Source organism: Citrus sinensis, chromosome 9 (assembly GCF_022201045.2).
Source record: "Citrus sinensis cultivar Valencia sweet orange chromosome 9, DVS_A1.0, whole genome shotgun sequence".
Lineage (NCBI taxonomy): Eukaryota > Viridiplantae > Streptophyta > Magnoliopsida > Sapindales > Rutaceae > Citrus > Citrus sinensis.
The window spans coordinates 2,699,313-2,715,831 of NC_068564.1; the positions used below are offsets into that span (position 1 = coordinate 2,699,313).

Below are 16,519 nucleotides of genomic sequence, written 5' to 3' on the forward strand. Positions count from 1 at the left end.
ATCTTGTTAGGACTCGGTTCCTCGATTTAAGCTCCATTGATGTGCCCAAATTATAAAAAAAAAAAAAAAGGTGTGATATAACAATATATTAGTATATGAAGGGTTAGGTATTATAGCAAACTCCCATTAAAAGAAATTCTAGCAAAATCTTTGGTAAAATCACCTAACAAAGTACACGTGGAAGTCAGGTTAGATCTACTAAAATGTCTAGCAAACTTTCGAAGCCTGTTTTTTTGTAATTGAAAAATATTTTGTCTATTTTGAGTCAAGCAGTAAGACAATTTAAATAACCAAAAACAGTTTTGATCTAATTGATTTTAATTTTTTATAATCACTTGTAATATAGCATTCACAAAATCACTTGTATATATCGTTCCATTATTTATTATTTTAATTTTTTTTACTTTACCAAAAAAATATTGTGTTGAAATTCACACTTAATAGTATTTTATTTCTAGTGATTATTTATTTATTATCTCTAGTAACATTAACAATATATATAAGTTGCTGATAATTGCTCCACTAACCACATTTGACTTGATGCTCTTCTCTGCACCACTAACGTTGACCACCGTGAGTCCCTGTTCCTTGAATTTTAATTAATTATGCACGTTTAGTTATTTAATTAATAACGGCCGAACTTGGCATCTCGAAACTTTAATAAATTATATAATTTACGGAATCACGAAGAACATCTAATTATAAACTTTCCTGACGCCAAATGGGAACGTTATCGTCTGGTCGTGCACAGGCACAAAGCTCGATATGGCCCGTAATTACATTTGATTGACTTTATCTTAACCGTCGATTGACCTCATCAAAATTCTAAAAACAACGTGAAGGTTACATGACTGTCAATTTTTATTCATACAGATTGTTAGATCATGTGGTGGCAACTAGTATAGTCCTATAAGATAAACACACCGTAGTATTTCCATTGAGATTATAAAAATAATCTTGTCACCGTTGTTTGCTTAATAAAGAAATCTAAAGTTTCTAGAATGTGATTGTGTTTAACTTTATTGTGTATCTTTATCATGTATGTTTGTTGATTAAGGAATGTAACAACTTTTCTCATGAGAGCTACTTTAATTTAAAGTTTTAATACTTCTTTACTCACATGATTTAACATTAGAAAAGATTTTAACGGTACCCCACGATCTGACTGAAATATATGCCGACCCATTTAATTAACATTTTCGGGTTTGGCTATTTTATAATTTAACTTGTAAGATAATAATGTTAGAATTCTAATATTTGAAGTCTATTATAATGTATCACTCATCTATTAGATGATAAATTTTATAACTTGTAAAATAAATTAATTATTATTTAATAAATGAATACTACATTAATTGAAATTCAAATTAAAACTTAAATATTATGATAAACCTAACACTACTCATTACAAAAATCTTGTTATAACAGAAATCTTCAAATAAATAAAAAATACTAACATTTCTGTTGGTCTAAACCATTCATAAAAATCTACTGGCAATTTAGGACAATCTTATCGTTTAACTAAAAAAATAAAATAAAAAATCCGAAAAAAAACAAGAATATTTTTTGTTAGCTGATCCAAACTATAAAACATTGTTTGAATCGGTGAGTACACACGTGCAACGAATTAGAACGCTCAAATAACCAGCAAAAACCACGGTATTGTTGGTCCTGTTGGCTAAGCAAAACAGTGACCCACCGGTTTCCAGTTTCATTAAACTCAGCGGGTCGATTAGCCAAAAAGACCAACCCGCCATGGCATCTCATTAATCTTGGACCGGCCTCGCCCATGGGCTCAATAGCTGCCTAACCCAATCGATTCCAATGCATGTCAATTTTTTTTTTAAGTAAAAGTTATTTTATAAAATGGTGATATAATTATAAATTTTTGTATAAATTTATTTTATATAAATTAATATATTATTTATTTATTAGTTAAATAAAAATAAATTATATAAATTAAAAAATATTTAATTTAATTGATAAATTAATATCACTTTAATTTATATAAAATAAATTTATAAATGAGATTATATCGTTACTCTATTTTATAACATACAGGACAAAAAAAAAAAAAAAATTCTATTTTTGAATTCGGAGTTTCTATTTGTTACCAAGTTACGGCAGCCTATCCAGGCCGGATAGAGCGGCAGCACCAACACGGTCTGCTCTAATCAGCCAAATTTTTGTTAATCCTCCCAAAACTCCCAAACAAAGACTAAACCGAAATGAGCATCCTCCCGTACAATTCGTTAATGCAGTTGAAAATTCCCTCTCATTCTTGTGCCAAAACCACCAGAAAATCATTTTCAATCTGTGCTCGCCTCGACAATTCACAACAAGAAGAACAGCAGCTCAATCTCTCCGTTCTTCGCTTCACATTCGGTAACACAAACACACGCTGTCACTCACTCGCGCAATTTGCATCTACAAACTTTTGCTCTTCTTGTTAAAGTTAAAATCGAATACTTCTGTTTGGTTGCAGGTATACCTGGATTCGACGAGTCGTATTTACCGAGATGGATCGGCTACGGCTTCGGCTCGCTTATTGTATTGAATCACTTCGCGTTTTCAAATTCCGTCACGTCAGCACAGCTGGTTAGCAATTAGCAATTTTTTTTTTGGTTTAATTGGATTTGTTTTTGGTAATTTAATTTGATTCTTTGATCACAGAGATCGGAAGTTCTAGGTCTTTCTTTGGCTGCATTCTCTGTCACCCTGCCTTACCTCGGTAAATTCCTCAAGGTAACTTTTTTCTCTTGCTGTTTATTTGCAGTTTCTTCATGAATTTGAACATTTAATGGTCGCTGTTTAATATATTAACGAAATAACCAGCTGTCTAGTATAAAGATATCAGTGATTAGTAAACATTAGCTGCAAAGGAAAATTGTGTGTTTATGAAACACATTATGCTTTCAAATTAAAGCAGAACGGAGAAGCACAGTAGTTACAAATATATGTGTGCTTGCATCTGGTGCTCACTTTTTTGTTCATATGATGTGATGGTGTGGGAAATCAAGCAGGGTGCGAGTCCAGTAAGTCAGAAATCTCTTCCGGAAAGTGGCGAGCAAATATTCGTCATGTCGCAAAATATTTCTGATGCTTTAAAGGAGAATCTGGCTTGGGCAACATATGTTTTATTGCGTAACACAAACTCCATATCTGTGGTATCTTCTCAAACTAACCGTTTAATACAAAGTTCTTACAGTTGCTTTTTTTTTTTAAATTCTTGATCGATGTCAAACTTTTATAAACTGTTAGTTGTCTAAAATTTCCAGTTGATATCGATTCGAGGTGAGTTATGCGTACGTGGCTACTGGCAAACACCAGATGGTGCATCAAAAACTCAATTACTTGAATGGTTTGAGAGACAGATTGAAAATATTGGCCTTTCTGATTTGAAGGACAGCCTTTATTTTCCTCAGAGTGCAGGTAAATAATAAGCCTGTTCTGTAGATAAAAACAATCGTACGTATGAAGTGCTTATCTTTTCATATGCACCATAATTATCTTCTTAACAACTTTTAGGGATTCTAGAATTTCTCAATCTCTTTCAATTACATCTAAACAAGGGTGAAAAAATTAAAAAGAGTTTTTGGCATTAAGTTGTGGGTCTTGTGGCCAGTAGAGAAGCCTTACCAAAGGGGCACTTGGTATTGACTTTCTCTATGATTGTGCCCATCATTAATAATACATTTACATTATGGTTAAGGGGCCTTCAGGTCAATTCTGGTTTAGTGGCTTGAAGGGAGAACCTTTTTTTCTTTTTAACCTAGCCAAACAGATGTCAAAGCTTCCAGATGCTGGTTAGCCTGCTGGTAATATATCAGCTTGCAGTTGTTTGAGGCATATGCATTGCAAACATTTGTAGTGTAAGAAGATTCCATTAGTATATTTATGATACTATTACTTAGGTTTTGGAGTGGACAGAAACTGAGCCTGGAAATAGATGGTTCTATAATTATGTTTCGTTATGGACTCCCTTGTGTTCCTTCAGACCAGTCCTTTTATATGGTTATTGACTTATTTACTCATCTGTGGCATAGATTAGATTCACAGCTGAACTTGCACGATGAAGAATCATTGTCATTGTCCAACTTTCTTTGTATTGTTGAGATTTGATTGTCAAATTACTAAAGCAATACAACTGTATGGTTGTAGTTTTGTTTGGTTAGCAGCAGAAGAGTGACCTTTCCTGATCATATGTTAGTATCTATGCAAGATTTTATTCCATTCCATTTCAAATTTGTTTGTTATGAATATTGATGCTTTCTTTCTGAACGCTTAAAATCATAGTCATATTCTATGGTTCTCTAATTGTTTATCAATATGAAAGTTTGATCAATGTCACAGATGCTGGACAGTGGGAGATGCTCCCAAAGGGGACTTGTTCTGTCTTTGTTCAGCCCGTGATACAAGCTCCAAATCCTAGTGCTGTTGAGGTGGAAAAGATTGAAGGGTTTGTACTATTGGCTTCAAGCATGACGTATGCTTATAGCCATAAAGATAGAGCCTGGATCAAAGCAGTTTCAAACAAGTTCAGAGGTAAGAGCATCTGGATAGATTTGAAATGAAATTGGCAGTTGTGTCTTTTAATTAGTTAGAGATACAGTTCAAATCCTGCTATATATTTCTTCTTTTTTTTCGTTGATATTGGGTTTCCAGTTTAGATAAAATTTTGTTTCTTGTTTAATACAATGAGCAAGTCCACCATCCCTTTTGTTCATTTACATTGTGTTGTAGATCTGCGTTGAAGCTGTGGTGCATGACTTGCTTGATCGGAATGCAAGAGTGGAATAATTCAATCATGGAAGTTATATTATGCGCTCTTAAAGTTCCACTGCCTCAAAGTGAGTGAAATGTTTCTTATTGTAGTTTGAACACATATGTTACTGGCATGGCCAGGTGGAAAGGTTTACCCATAATGCTTATAAGTAGATGTTGGAAAATGTTTTTGTCCCCAAAATTTTGGTGTCATGGTTTTGTTGACAACTTCTATAAATAGGAATGATCAGTAACTATTGCCACATGTTTTTTCACCTTCTTTGTTGAGAATAAAATTATTTCAAGAATATCATCTGTCAGTATTGGCTGGAACATTTTTACCTTGTTCATATGGAAATATTTATGTAATATCTGAAAGAAAAGAAGCCTTCTTTAACCCAAACTTAGCAACTATTATATCCCATGAAAATTCATCAAATTACATTTTGTAGTGAAAGAAAATGATTGAAAATGCCTTTTCCTTCTCATTTTTTTACATAAGCTTCCTCCGTCAAATATGTCTGCAGGACGATATGTATCGCCCTTGAATCATTTCAAGGCTTACGTTGTACATTGTGGAGATTGAATAATACTTGTGTCAACAAAATTTCTCCAAAGTCATTAACTGGTTCTGCCCAGTAAACCATGATGTGCATCCTCTATAAATTCAATAACTTGGTTTAACAGTATACAAAGGATGTCAAAGAGCAGTTTGGGTCCCTACAAGAACTTTTCCAAACCATACACCAGATTCTGCCCCAAAAAAAGGAAAAAGAAAAAAAAAGGTAATAAGAGTTGTTTTATTTTGTGATTAGTTGATGCAGACTGTTTGAAATATTATGTGATTGGTTACCTTAAGATGCACGACCTTTCTTATAGCCAAGATCAGGCCGGGCATGAGACTCTGCACATCTGTGATATCATGTTTGATGGAGTATACCTGTGGCCAGCATCACTAAGGGATCAGACAGAGGTAAAATATTCAAATCTAGGTTTCTTCTACTTCTAAAAAGTTTAAAAAAATAAAAAAATAAAAAAATAAAAAAATAAAAAAATAAAAAAATAAAAAAAAAGAAAAAGAAAAAGAAAAAACTACCTCTCCTGGCCTAGAAAAGTAAACCGTTGTACTAGATGGAAGCCCTGGAAGGACCATACTGTGCACACGAACTCCATCTTCTCCCAGGACTTGACCCCTTGCCTGGGAGGGGAACATGAAAAATGAGTCATCACAAATTATTGTTCTCTAGAGCAGTATTCGAAGCTTCAAATTATATCTTCTTCTGTTAAATCTTGTAATGATATAATCCATTGTCAATGAATTTATCTTTGACTTTTCTGTTTTCTGCGATTAATATGGTGTTATCCTTTAAGTTTAGTTAACTCTGTTAGGAAGCTAGTTGACTCACTGCTCATGAAAGTATCTAATGTGAAGTCCTGAAACCCGAGTCTTTTAGTAAGCTTATTGAGCAGAAAGGAAAAACTAAAGTTTAAAGAAAAGGCCTCATGTTTAATATCAATGTGGTGCTGACATGCTGTGATTTAAAATGTCAACTTACTTTCACGTCTGTTGAAATATCTTCTCTGTTGTAGATCTGACCAAGGTTGGAGAGGTTGTTGGCGATTTGAGTTGCATCTGGTGATGGAAAATCCTGATCATTAAAGACGATTTTGTCTTCGTCAATTCTTTTGTGCGCTGGGTAAGATTTTACTTAAAATTAATATCTCACCCACGCCGATAATGCTACTGGCAATCTTTAGTTTTCTCTTAGTGTGGAAACTATTGTTATTTTGGAACTTTGGATATAAGTAAATGTGCCTCAGACAGACCTGCATGGAAATTAAAGTTCTAGTCATATATCTTACTCTTGCATTTGGCCTTGATTCTACAATTTCCACATTCTTGTAGTGGAAGGAGGCAGAAATGGCGGCTTGCTGGAGAAGAATAGATCCTATTGAGAGAGTTGGTGCAATAAGACATCCCTGTCGAGAATGCAACCAAATGAAATGCGGGAGTAATTTGATCTAAATCATTGTAATTTAGATACGACAGTTGCCGGACTACTGCAGGATAAACAAAAAGGACATTCAAATGTAAATAAGCTCTCACCCTGTGCTCACCATGCTGGCCTTGTCACAGAATGCAGATAATGCTGAAACTGTCTCCAGCTGAATGTGTGGCACGTAAACCACGCTTCTCATTCCAAATGCTGTTGCCTGGTAATTGATTGTATGCAGAAAGAAAGTCTCAAATAGTGAATTTACGGTTGCTTTAGGAACATGAGTTAAGGATAATATGTTCTCATGGATATCAAACCTGTTTCACATTGTCATAAACTGTTGAAGCATCTGTGAAATCAATGACGACTGCTCTTGCTTTTGACTGCCAGAATCCCATCAACAAGTGTATCAGAAACCAAAGGTTTGTAAGATTTCGAGTTTTGTGAAAGAGAGGCAAACGTAAAGGAATGTTACCTGAGATATGGAACCTAATACCATTGTGAGGTCACTCATTACAGGAATTTCCAGAGGCTGCTCCATATCACACACCTATGAAGGAAGGTGCGACAAAACGATAGAAAAGAGAATTATCATTGTCATACTAATGTTCTTGGATTAGTATTCTTCAGAATACAGGGGAAATAAATAGTTAAAAAGTGATATGAACTCAATACCATTCCAATATCTTCTCCTACAGAATGGGAATCGATGGCGCCAGCAACCTCCATCCCTCTGGCTTTCGTGACGGCAATTACTGCTGCTCGTCCTATTTCTTTCACTGCTCCATTTATAATAACCTATCTTTACAAGAGAGAGATTAATTCCCCTTTAGGTATTTGTACGAAGAAAAACTTGTTGGAAAAGGAACCCAATAGTTACCTTAATATTACTTTGTGGGGGATTCGTTGAGCAAGAAATGAAACGCTTGGCTTTAACATTTTGAGAAATGTGATGCATTCTGCAATGAAATTGGCAGCCCAAAGTTGCCATGGCTACTCGAAATTATCTACAAGCTCAATTGGGTTAATGCTTCTTGTTGATAAGCTTTCTTTTACCATATGCTTTACGATAGAGGATAAGGTTTTTGCTTTGATATGCCTTGGTTGGAGGGGATTTTTGAGACAATGACATGCATGTCAGCATGTGCGATAGGAGTAGAGAGAAAAATGTAACAATTCGGTTTTGTCTTAACATCAAGTTTGTATATAATAATGCATGGCCCAATAATTTTTATGAACTATTGGCATGAGTTTTGGATTCTCATGCAATTTCTCTTCATCATAGCTTTTTCAATCGTGCCCAGAGTCACATTATTAAAGCAACTTTAAGATCAAATGGTCCATACATGAAAATTTTGGAATGGACTATAAGAGATGGTGTCATTAATTTCAACAAATAAATTGACAATGACAAATTGAAAATCTCTCTTTTTTTTAAAAAAAAAAATATAACAATATAAACATTCATAGTAAATACTATTATCAATCATTCGCATGATCGCATCACTGTATGGCTCTGATTAATTGACTTTGTAACATTATTGATCAGGAAAAAAAAAATAGTATGCAGAAAAAGTGGCTCTGATCAATTGACTGTGCATCTGAAGGACAGATTCGTAATCATAGTTGAGCTTGGCCCAAAACAAGAAATTTGCACTTGATGATGAGCTGGCAGGCCACGCGGATAGTGACCGTCAATTGGAGATTACAAATCAATCAACAGTAACAGAAGCAATCATGTACATGCATCTTACTACCAAAAAGTGGCATTTAGACCAAGTGTCGCAATTAGAGACAGCACACCAATCCCACCTCCAATCATAGTTTATTATGGTGGCTGTAAACTGTAAAGTAATTGCTCACTCTATATGAGTACTCTAGCGAAGGATGTCACCCATATTATATGACCATCTTATAGAACACAACCGACGCAATTTTATCATGTCTTATACAGTAAATGGAGTTGACTTGGTCAATTATTAATACTTATTTTAGGATAACATTACTTATCACATAATATGAGTGGTGGTGTCACCTATGAATGTGCATTCTGCGCTTACGAAATATGAGCAAAGTTGTGTTGTTGGAATTAGACCAATTTTTTTTTTTTTGTACTTAATTATTTAAAAGAAACAAAAATAAATAAAATTCAAAAAAATTCTAGTAGGGAGGTTGTTAACTTTAGATAATATAACAATGCATACCAGATGAGTATACTGTGTCCTATAATGAATAGATCGAGTTGACGAAATAGATTATAAAGCAATATCACCTAATAATTTCGCTCATCAAAATGTCGGACCAGCATTTTTTTTGTTGTATTATTTATACTGAATTATTAAAAAGCAACAACAAAAATAATATAAAACTCAAGAACTAGTAAGGGGAAATTTAATGAGTGGTCCTGGGCTGATATAGTGTGCGGTTGACAACTAGCGGCAGCAGGATATGTGTCAAAATCAAGCAAAGCTGATCATTGATCTGGGAAGAGAACAAAGCGTGTTGCTTTATTTCCCAAGTGAATAATAAGAGCTGCCTTGTGCGGTATGCAATCCATGTGCTTGGCTTTGCCTATGCTTAAAGCTAAGCATAAGTACTCACCCCCACCGTCACCATGCATGCAGCACCCATCGACCAAAGCCACGCACCTTGTTCTGTCATTTTCATGCCCTCTCAAGTGTCAACAATGCAAACCGTTGCCGAAACTCTTTGTCCCAAGAACTAACATCAGTACCAAAACTAAGTTTCGCCAAGCCCTTCCATGTAAAACGTGGCCGAGTATCAACTCGTGGGCATTCATGTCATGCTATTGGAACAGTTTAATCCAAAAATTAACGATATAAGCCTTAACATGCTTCATAATGTGAAACAAGGATCTGATTTCAAAGACAGACTTGGCCAATTGTGTTTACATATGAAGATTCGAGTGTCATGTTAGTAAAACTGTTTGATCCAAAAGCTAGCATGGATATTAAAAATAAGTCTAAACATGCTCCTTGTTATGACACATGGATCCGGTTTCAAAAACAAATCTTGACCTACTGCGAACATGTGGTTTATGGAGATTCAAAAATGAAACCTTGACTCTGATAATGAACTTGAAAATGATGGATATGACATTATCTGACAACTATTAGTAAGAAGAAGATTTTGGTTAATGTAATTATTAATTTACCAGCCGGTGTGCGTAAAGAATAAATATTATCTGGGTCAAAAGAGAGAATTTCTTATTTTCAGTTTTAGTTTAATATTTTGGTAGCTGATTACTCTGATGGCAAGTCATTCGCAGAAATAAATATAGATAACCAGTACGTTGCATCAGAAATATTTAAAATGATTTTGGAAATCAGTTCACCTTTCAACTTTCGTATTTTAATTTTTGCATATCTTCTTAACTTTCGTATTAATTTTGGTTTGAGTTGTTGGATTCTCATTTTCGATTTTGATTTAGAAACTAACGAATCGCGATTGAAGAGACCTCCCACCGACCCTAATTTGACCCTTAGGAAATTATGGAAAGCATTATTATTTAGATTGAGGCATTTGTGAAGAAACGTACAAAATGGTACTCTTTGCTCTTTCGTATAAGATTGCAACCAGATTATTCTCACTTGATTTTAATAAATTCCAAACACATTGATCAATAAATATAAAATTAAGGCCTCAGAAAAAAAAAAAGAGAGAGTGAATTAATGCATACATTAAGACACTAGATGTACAAACTTATAGTTCGGCCTGAATGCTTGTACATTTTTGGTTTCATTTGGCAGTGACAATATTCGATTTTAATTGGACGATAAACAATTAAATTCTATATACGTGCTCATGAAGCCATTAATGAAGTTGTTAAGAGCTTCAAATGAGTAGAGGACACGGCACATGTCAAGAAGTAGAATGGTGGAGATCTATTTTCATCTTGTCGTTCTTGATTCTCCTCCCCACGTACGATTAGTACGTCTCTCTCATTTATACTTGAAGTTAGCTTTATTATTTTCCAAGAAAGTGGAGTGAAGCCATGAAGGCATGGGATAAGGATGTCTTGCTTGAATCAATGTGTCCTTTTCGAATTATCATCAAATTACAAAATACTTTAGCCTATCGAGAATCTAAATTTATATACGATAGTATAATCTTGATGTTTGATTCATTATAAGGCCATAATTTGTGTCAAGGAAATCAATATCTAGCCACTCCTATTTTCTTATTTATGGGATCATTTATTTCAAGCAGAGAAGATTATTTTATCATTTGGAATAATAATGAGTTTTCGAAGACACGACATATATTTGAGTGAAGAAATATTTTGCTTGTTGTATTGACTAGCTATTTACTTTTTATACAAATATGTTTAGTCAGATATTATAACACGTTTTGAAATTCTTGATTTTGTCCCCAAAAAAAAAATCTATCTTAAATTAAGAGAATCTACTCTTGTAATGAGAAAAAATCCAACCGACACTCAAATTAACAACACAATATATTTCAACATTAAAATTTTATCATTAGACATTGGTATTAAAAACCTTTACCCAAAAAATAAATAAATTTTGAGAGAAGCAGTGTGTATTATGATTTATGCGTATGGTATTATGGGAAAATGCAAGTTAAATGAAAAAAATATATATGAAGAAGGTGAACCCCATTGCAAAGTCACGTGCGTGATATAAGGCCAGTCCCACAGGAATTGTATAAAACCAGTGGCGGGCAACCCAAGGCAAGCAAATTCTCTTTGTAATTTCCAAAATTAAATTATTCCAATTGGTCGGTACCTTGTCTCTCATCAAACATGTCCCAAAAACCCAACTGCTCGAAACCCTAAATTTACTAAATTAATCACAACTAATTAATTAATCCATCACCCAATTATTTAATCAATTAATTGTCTCTAGACATAACCACCCCCCCTCCCCCCCCACATTAGGCCATTAGTCAATTACGACCGCCCGCCTTACAAGTAGGTTGCACGGTCCCAATCCAATTGCGTAATGCAGACAATCCCACCTCACCCCGCACGGCTCCCACGTGGGATCTGCGCTCGTTCAACGGCTCAGCAGCATGCCACGTGCGAGACAAAAACTCCCGCGCGATCTGCACGTGTGTGAGTGTCGGTGGCTGTTTGTGAAGTCGAGTCATGAAGTGAGGGAAATATACGAAAGAATAAAAGTGAAAAAAATAAAAATAAAAAAGACAGGCGGGACCTAGATTTTGGGTACGATCTTTGATGTTATCGACGATGCCACGTGGCGTTTACAGTGCTCCGACGAAAGCCCTGTTCCATTTCACTTGGTTTTCACCAAGGCCTTGACGTGGTCTTTTTCTTTCAATAATGTGAAATGTCTCTTTAGTCCTTTTTTTATCGATTTTGCTTTCGTAATAAAAGACAAAGCGATTCAGCGAAACCCAAACAGAAATAATTTTCTTTTTTTTTTCAAGTCCTCTTATACTTGTCTTGAGAAAAATTGGGTATAGAAAGAAGATTTATCTGCATCTTTTATTTCTTTTATTGAATAGTCCTTTATAAAAATAGATAAATTCTTATTTTTTTTTCACTAAAAAAACTTTTTCAATATTAAAGATTTATAGCATGTGGACAGGGAAAACGTCACCGTAGTGAAGCAATCTTTCAGAAGGTTCCGGCGAAGCAAGGGAAAAAAACAACCTTGACTAGACACTCTACGTGGCATATACACCATCGGCGGAAACCGCCACATGTAAGAACTTACCGATCTTCTTTATGCGAACTACTCTTCATCATTAACAAGACAATGATTGGATCCCTGAGAATTCCCCACAATACCCTTCCATTCCACACGTGTAATCAAACGACTGGTGGCCAGGACTTTTTGACTTGAAGCGTTATGTACTTGATTATTCCCACGTGTTTGGTGAAAGACCAAACTCCCGAGTTTCCCCTTTGGTTACCTTTTTTTTTAACCTTTAAACGGAAGCTTTGGCGGCTTTTGCATCGTAGCTTCTTCCTTGCCTTTCTTTTATGCTTTTTTTTATTATTTTAGTATTATTATAAACAATAAAAATAAATATTAATTATGTAAAATTGATTTAGTTTTTATTAATATAAATTATATAATATGTGTTGTTCTCAGCTCACAACAAGAAGTCTCTGTTAGCTGTCCACTCGTTTTATTTTCATATTCATGTTCATTTTTAACCCTTCTCCTTTTTCTCTCTTCATCCCACTAGAGATTTCCAGAGAAGAAAATTCTCTCACTTTGAAATCCCCATCTTCCCATTTATTTTTCCGTCACTTTCTCGGGAAAAATCGCTGTTACAGCATTGTTTGGCAACTTTTATTACGTTGACTCTCAAGAGATCTGAGGAGGCGGCTTATTATTATTATTATTATTATTATTTTAGACTCTCTCTCTCTCTCTCGTGTGTAATGCTGCGGACTGTGAAGCTTTTGCGTCAACTGGGTATCTATGATTTCTGTTACAGATCGTCTGTCACAAAAGATCTGAAAAACTGAAGAGTTTTTGCTTTTTTTCCTGTTTTTCTTTATTTGCGTCAAGTCAAAGATTACAGTTCTGTAACGGAAAAGGGGAAATCAGTTTGAAGATTTAAAGAGTCATTAAAAAAAATGATGAGAATGAAGACGTCTAAAACGACAGGGCCGTCACCGATGGCGACGATGAATGGCGGCTCAGCTGAGGCAGCAGCTCATGAGTGGGAGCTCAGACCCGGTGGAATGCTTGTACAGAAGCGGAATCCGGATTCTGATCGGACATCCGCCCCGCCACCGACAATTCGGGTTCGGGTCAAATACGGTTCTATTTACCACGAAATCCATATCAACTCTCAAGCTACATTTGGTAAATTAATAATAATACTAAGAGTCCTCACTTTCTTTGTTGCTTGCAATTGGGAAGTCAAAGTGGAGTTGACAAGTTTTTTTTTCATTTATTTGAATTTTTGATGATTGCAGGGGAGTTGAAGAAATTGTTAACAGGGCCGACGGGGTTGCATCATGAGGATCAAAAGCTGATATATAAAGATAAAGAAAGGGATTCCAAGGCGTTTCTCGACGTGGTCGGGGTGAAGGACAAGTCAAAACTTGTGCTTGTTGAGGACCCAATTAGCCAAGAGAAACGGTTGCTTGAGATGAGAAAGAATGCCAAATTGGAGAAGGCTTCTAAGTCTATTTCCGAAATTAGCTTGGAAGTTGACCGCCTAGCCGGCCAGGTGACTTTCCCCCCCCACTTTTTAGACCCCATCCTTTAAACGTGTGTGTGTGTGTGTGTGTGTTTTTTTTGGGGGTATTGTTAGATTGATTTTTTATTGGAATTGGAATGTTGGGTAGGTGTCGGCTCTTGAATCAATAATCACCAAAGGTGGGAAAGTGGCCGAGAAAGATGTGCTCAATTTGATTGAATTGCTGATGAATCAGTTACTTAAGTTGGATGGTATTATGGCCGATGGAGATGTGAAGCTACAGAGAAAAATGCAGGTAATTTTTTTTTAATATTTTATATATTTAATTTGAATTGGATTGTAGAAGTTTTTAGGAGTCTTACTAGTCCAGTGATTGTGTTGATGAAGGTGAGAAGAGTTCAAAAGTATGTTGAAACTTTGGACATGTTAAAGATTAAAAACTCTATGCCTAGTAGCAATAAGCATCATTCAAATGGGCAAAGATTAGCACCAATCCAAGAGCAGCCGCAGCAGCAGCCACCAAGGCATTCTAATGGGCATGTATTAGCATCAATTCAAGAGCAACAAGCAAGACATTCTTTTGAAAACTTGTCTATACAGCAACAGTACCACCAGCAGCAGCAACAACAACAACAACAACAATCAACAACGCATTCGACATCAGGACCGGTTGTCGTGACCACGAAATGGGAGACTTTTGATTCAAGCCCGGGATTGATGCAGGTCTCTTCATCATCCACATCCACATTCAATCCTGCCACAAACAATAATAATAATTCTTCAGGCCCACCGAAGTTCCCTTGGGAATTCTTTGATTAAGGCTTAAGCCACATATTTGCTTCCCCTTTTCTCTGTGTGGATGTGCTTTTCGGTTTGTTTCTCAATTTGGGTTTGTCATATGTTCTTGATCATCATTCTTTTCTGTATTTAGATTCTGTTGGCACCCCCTTTAATCTGTCATTCACTCATCAGGAATAAACGGGGTTACTACAATAGCCATTATTATGAATACTCTACTGAATCAATCTGTTTCATCATTTGTTGTATTATGATTCATTTGTATGCTACTTGTCTATGAGAAGACATTTATTTGTAGATTAATTTTGCATTCAGATGAAAGGAGAGGTGTATTTTTCAAATGAAAACTGTTGCAGCAAAAGCTTCAATAATGGCCTTATTGAGCTGTTCTGTGTGATCCTGCTATATGAGATAATGAGACAGAATTGGTTGATGAAATATTATTAATCTGCATACCTTGCTTCCTGTGGGGGCTATAAACTGACAAAAAGAGGTGTTAAATTTATCAGATTTCGGTAATCAATTAACTAACACCTCCAATGATTCATGGAGAGAGAAGAAGGGGATGAAAAATGATAGAAGTGGATCAGTTTAAACTTTACTTAAATGGAGTTGTCTCAATAGCATATGATTACTTTGTCCTAGACTAATAGGTAAAGCAATTTTTTTCATTTTTTAAATCATGCCACTTTAACCTCCCTGCGAGGTTGGAGGCCGTAATAATGGCGATACCAGAAAAGGAAACAAAAAGGACCAATGGGGAAGATGAATTGGAGAAGAAGCTTATTAGTTCTTGTTGTTGCCGCCCTCTGCGATTTTGAAGATTCAACACGCCACCTCCATTGGCTCCATTTCATCTTTACCTACCGACCGAGCGTTCGATAAGTTAACATTACCAACTGCTGGCTAGTAACCAAAACCAATAACTATGAGCAAATTTGGATTTAATTCACCTTTAATGAATCTGTACTTTTTCCGTTCAAAATTGCACTTTGATCTCTCATATTATCCAAATCAACGCAGGGTTTAGCTAACAAAAATACACTTTGACAACTTAAACTTAAAATTTGTTATCCATTTAATATCAATTCTCGGTATTATCTCACATTTAGATTCTCAAGATTTGTCTCAATCGACGGTTTAACTTCTTAATTTTTAAGAAATATATAGTTACGTTTCCACGCAAATTTTTTCTGTTGGTGAATTCTATTTATTTTAGACAGTGAAAAGAATATTCACGTACAATAATATCATCATTTCCATCTTAATACATGAAGGAAAAAAGGTTCAAATATTTATTTATGAAATAGTGGAAATTTAACTATTTATAAACGGTAGAATCTAACTGTTTATCGGAAGAAACCTTGAGAATGTGGATGTTATTTTTCCTCATATGTATCATCAAAGTTGGTTGCAGTGATTGCGGAACTTGTACTCCAAACTTATTCTGCAAATTAAAGGACCAAAATGATGCAGCCTATAGCCAAAAAGGGTACAGAGAGAAAAGGCAGATCAGAAGACGATTTTTGACAAGCCAAAAAGAAATTATAGTAGAAAGTTCACGAACTGATAATAATGACAAATCCACAATAATTGCTCAAAAATGCACCTAGTTTACGTCAAAAAAAAAAAAATCCTATATCTAATTCACAAACTCATAACAATGACAAATCAACAATAATTGCTCAAAAATGCATCCATTTTACGTTAAATAATCCTACATCAACACTTGGAAAAGACCATTGGATCAATTGTATTGAAATATCATAGTGTGGAACCCCAAAAGCACA

The 16,519-nt window shown here is 35.1% G+C and overlaps 3 protein-coding genes across 7 annotated transcripts; 2 read left to right on the top strand and 1 right to left on the bottom strand.

Annotated features, from left to right (window-relative positions):
• Positions 1–2,084: 2,084 nt before the first annotated feature.
• On the top strand, positions 2,085–7,146 carry LOC102620511 (hypothetical protein). 2 transcript variants are annotated; one of them, XM_006490267.4, is made up of 11 exons: positions 2,085–2,385; positions 2,486–2,598; positions 2,674–2,745; positions 3,024–3,167; positions 3,279–3,432; positions 4,354–4,545; positions 4,744–4,850; positions 5,292–5,549; positions 5,644–5,737; positions 6,355–6,461; positions 6,671–7,146. In XM_006490267.4, the coding sequence occupies exons 1-7, from the start codon at positions 2,229–2,231 to the stop codon at positions 4,752–4,754; spliced, it is 843 nt and encodes a 280-aa protein (XP_006490330.1). In that variant the 5' UTR covers positions 2,085–2,228; the 3' UTR covers positions 4,755–4,850; positions 5,292–5,549; positions 5,644–5,737; positions 6,355–6,461; positions 6,671–7,146. The 2 variants fall into 2 exon arrangements, with proteins under 2 accessions (XP_006490330.1, XP_052290122.1); XM_052434162.1 differs by having other exon boundaries at positions 4,744–5,549.
• Positions 5,154–7,996, bottom strand: LOC102620963 (dihydrodipicolinate reductase-like protein CRR1, chloroplastic). Of its 4 annotated transcripts, none has more exons than XM_052434160.1 (10): positions 7,642–7,996; positions 7,437–7,559; positions 7,237–7,311; positions 7,079–7,144; positions 6,883–6,978; positions 6,628–6,744; positions 6,321–6,413; positions 5,861–5,962; positions 5,617–5,704; positions 5,154–5,521 (listed from the first exon to the last, which is right to left on the bottom strand). In XM_052434160.1, exons 1-10 carry the CDS (start codon positions 7,750–7,752, stop codon positions 5,445–5,447), a joined length of 948 nt encoding a protein of 315 aa, XP_052290120.1. In that variant the 5' UTR covers positions 7,753–7,996; the 3' UTR covers positions 5,154–5,444. The 4 variants fall into 4 exon arrangements, with proteins under 4 accessions (XP_052290120.1, XP_052290121.1, XP_006490332.1 ...); XM_052434161.1 differs by having other exon boundaries at positions 7,437–7,563; XM_006490269.4 differs by having other exon boundaries at positions 5,154–5,517; positions 5,618–5,704; positions 7,642–7,994.
• A 4,819-nt stretch (positions 7,997–12,815) lies between these two features.
• LOC102620223 (BAG family molecular chaperone regulator 1) lies at positions 12,816–15,032 on the top strand. The gene is made up of 4 exons (XM_006490266.4): positions 12,816–13,591; positions 13,705–13,961; positions 14,080–14,226; positions 14,319–15,032. Exons 1-4 carry the CDS (start codon positions 13,360–13,362, stop codon positions 14,748–14,750), a joined length of 1,068 nt encoding a protein of 355 aa, XP_006490329.1. The 5' UTR covers positions 12,816–13,359; the 3' UTR covers positions 14,751–15,032.
• Positions 15,033–16,519: the final 1,487 nt, after the last annotated feature.

What these genes read in the sequence shown, in the direction of transcription:
- LOC102620223 (XM_006490266.4), top strand. Translation starts at nt 13,360, where the DNA reads ATGATGAGAATGAAGACGTCTAAAACGACAGGGCCGTCACCGATGGCG. An exon ending in CAACTCTCAAGCTACATTTG is followed by an intron (nt 13,592 to 13,704) that starts GTAAATTAATAA and finishes TGATGATTGCAG; the next exon opens with GGGAGTTGAAGAAATTGTTA. An exon ending in TTGACCGCCTAGCCGGCCAG is followed by an intron (nt 13,962 to 14,079) that starts GTGACTTTCCCC and finishes AATGTTGGGTAG; the next exon opens with GTGTCGGCTCTTGAATCAAT.
- LOC102620511 (XM_052434162.1), top strand. Translation starts at nt 2,229, where the DNA reads ATGAGCATCCTCCCGTACAATTCGTTAATGCAGTTGAAAATTCCCTCT. An exon ending in ACACAAACTCCATATCTGTG is followed by an intron (nt 3,168 to 3,278) that starts GTATCTTCTCAA and finishes TAAAATTTCCAG; the next exon opens with TTGATATCGATTCGAGGTGA. An exon ending in TTATTTTCCTCAGAGTGCAG is followed by an intron (nt 3,433 to 4,353) that starts GTAAATAATAAG and finishes TCAATGTCACAG; the next exon opens with ATGCTGGACAGTGGGAGATG.
- LOC102620963 (XM_052434160.1), bottom strand. Translation starts at nt 7,752, where the DNA reads ATGGCAACTTTGGGCTGCCAATTTCATTGCAGAATGCATCACATTTCT. An exon ending in CCCCACAAAGTAATATTAAG is followed by an intron (nt 7,560 to 7,641) that starts GTAACTATTGGG and finishes TTGTAAAGATAG; the next exon opens with GTTATTATAAATGGAGCAGT. An exon ending in ATATTTCAACAGACGTGAAA is followed by an intron (nt 5,963 to 6,320) that starts GTAAGTTGACAT and finishes TTCCCCTCCCAG; the next exon opens with GCAAGGGGTCAAGTCCTGGG.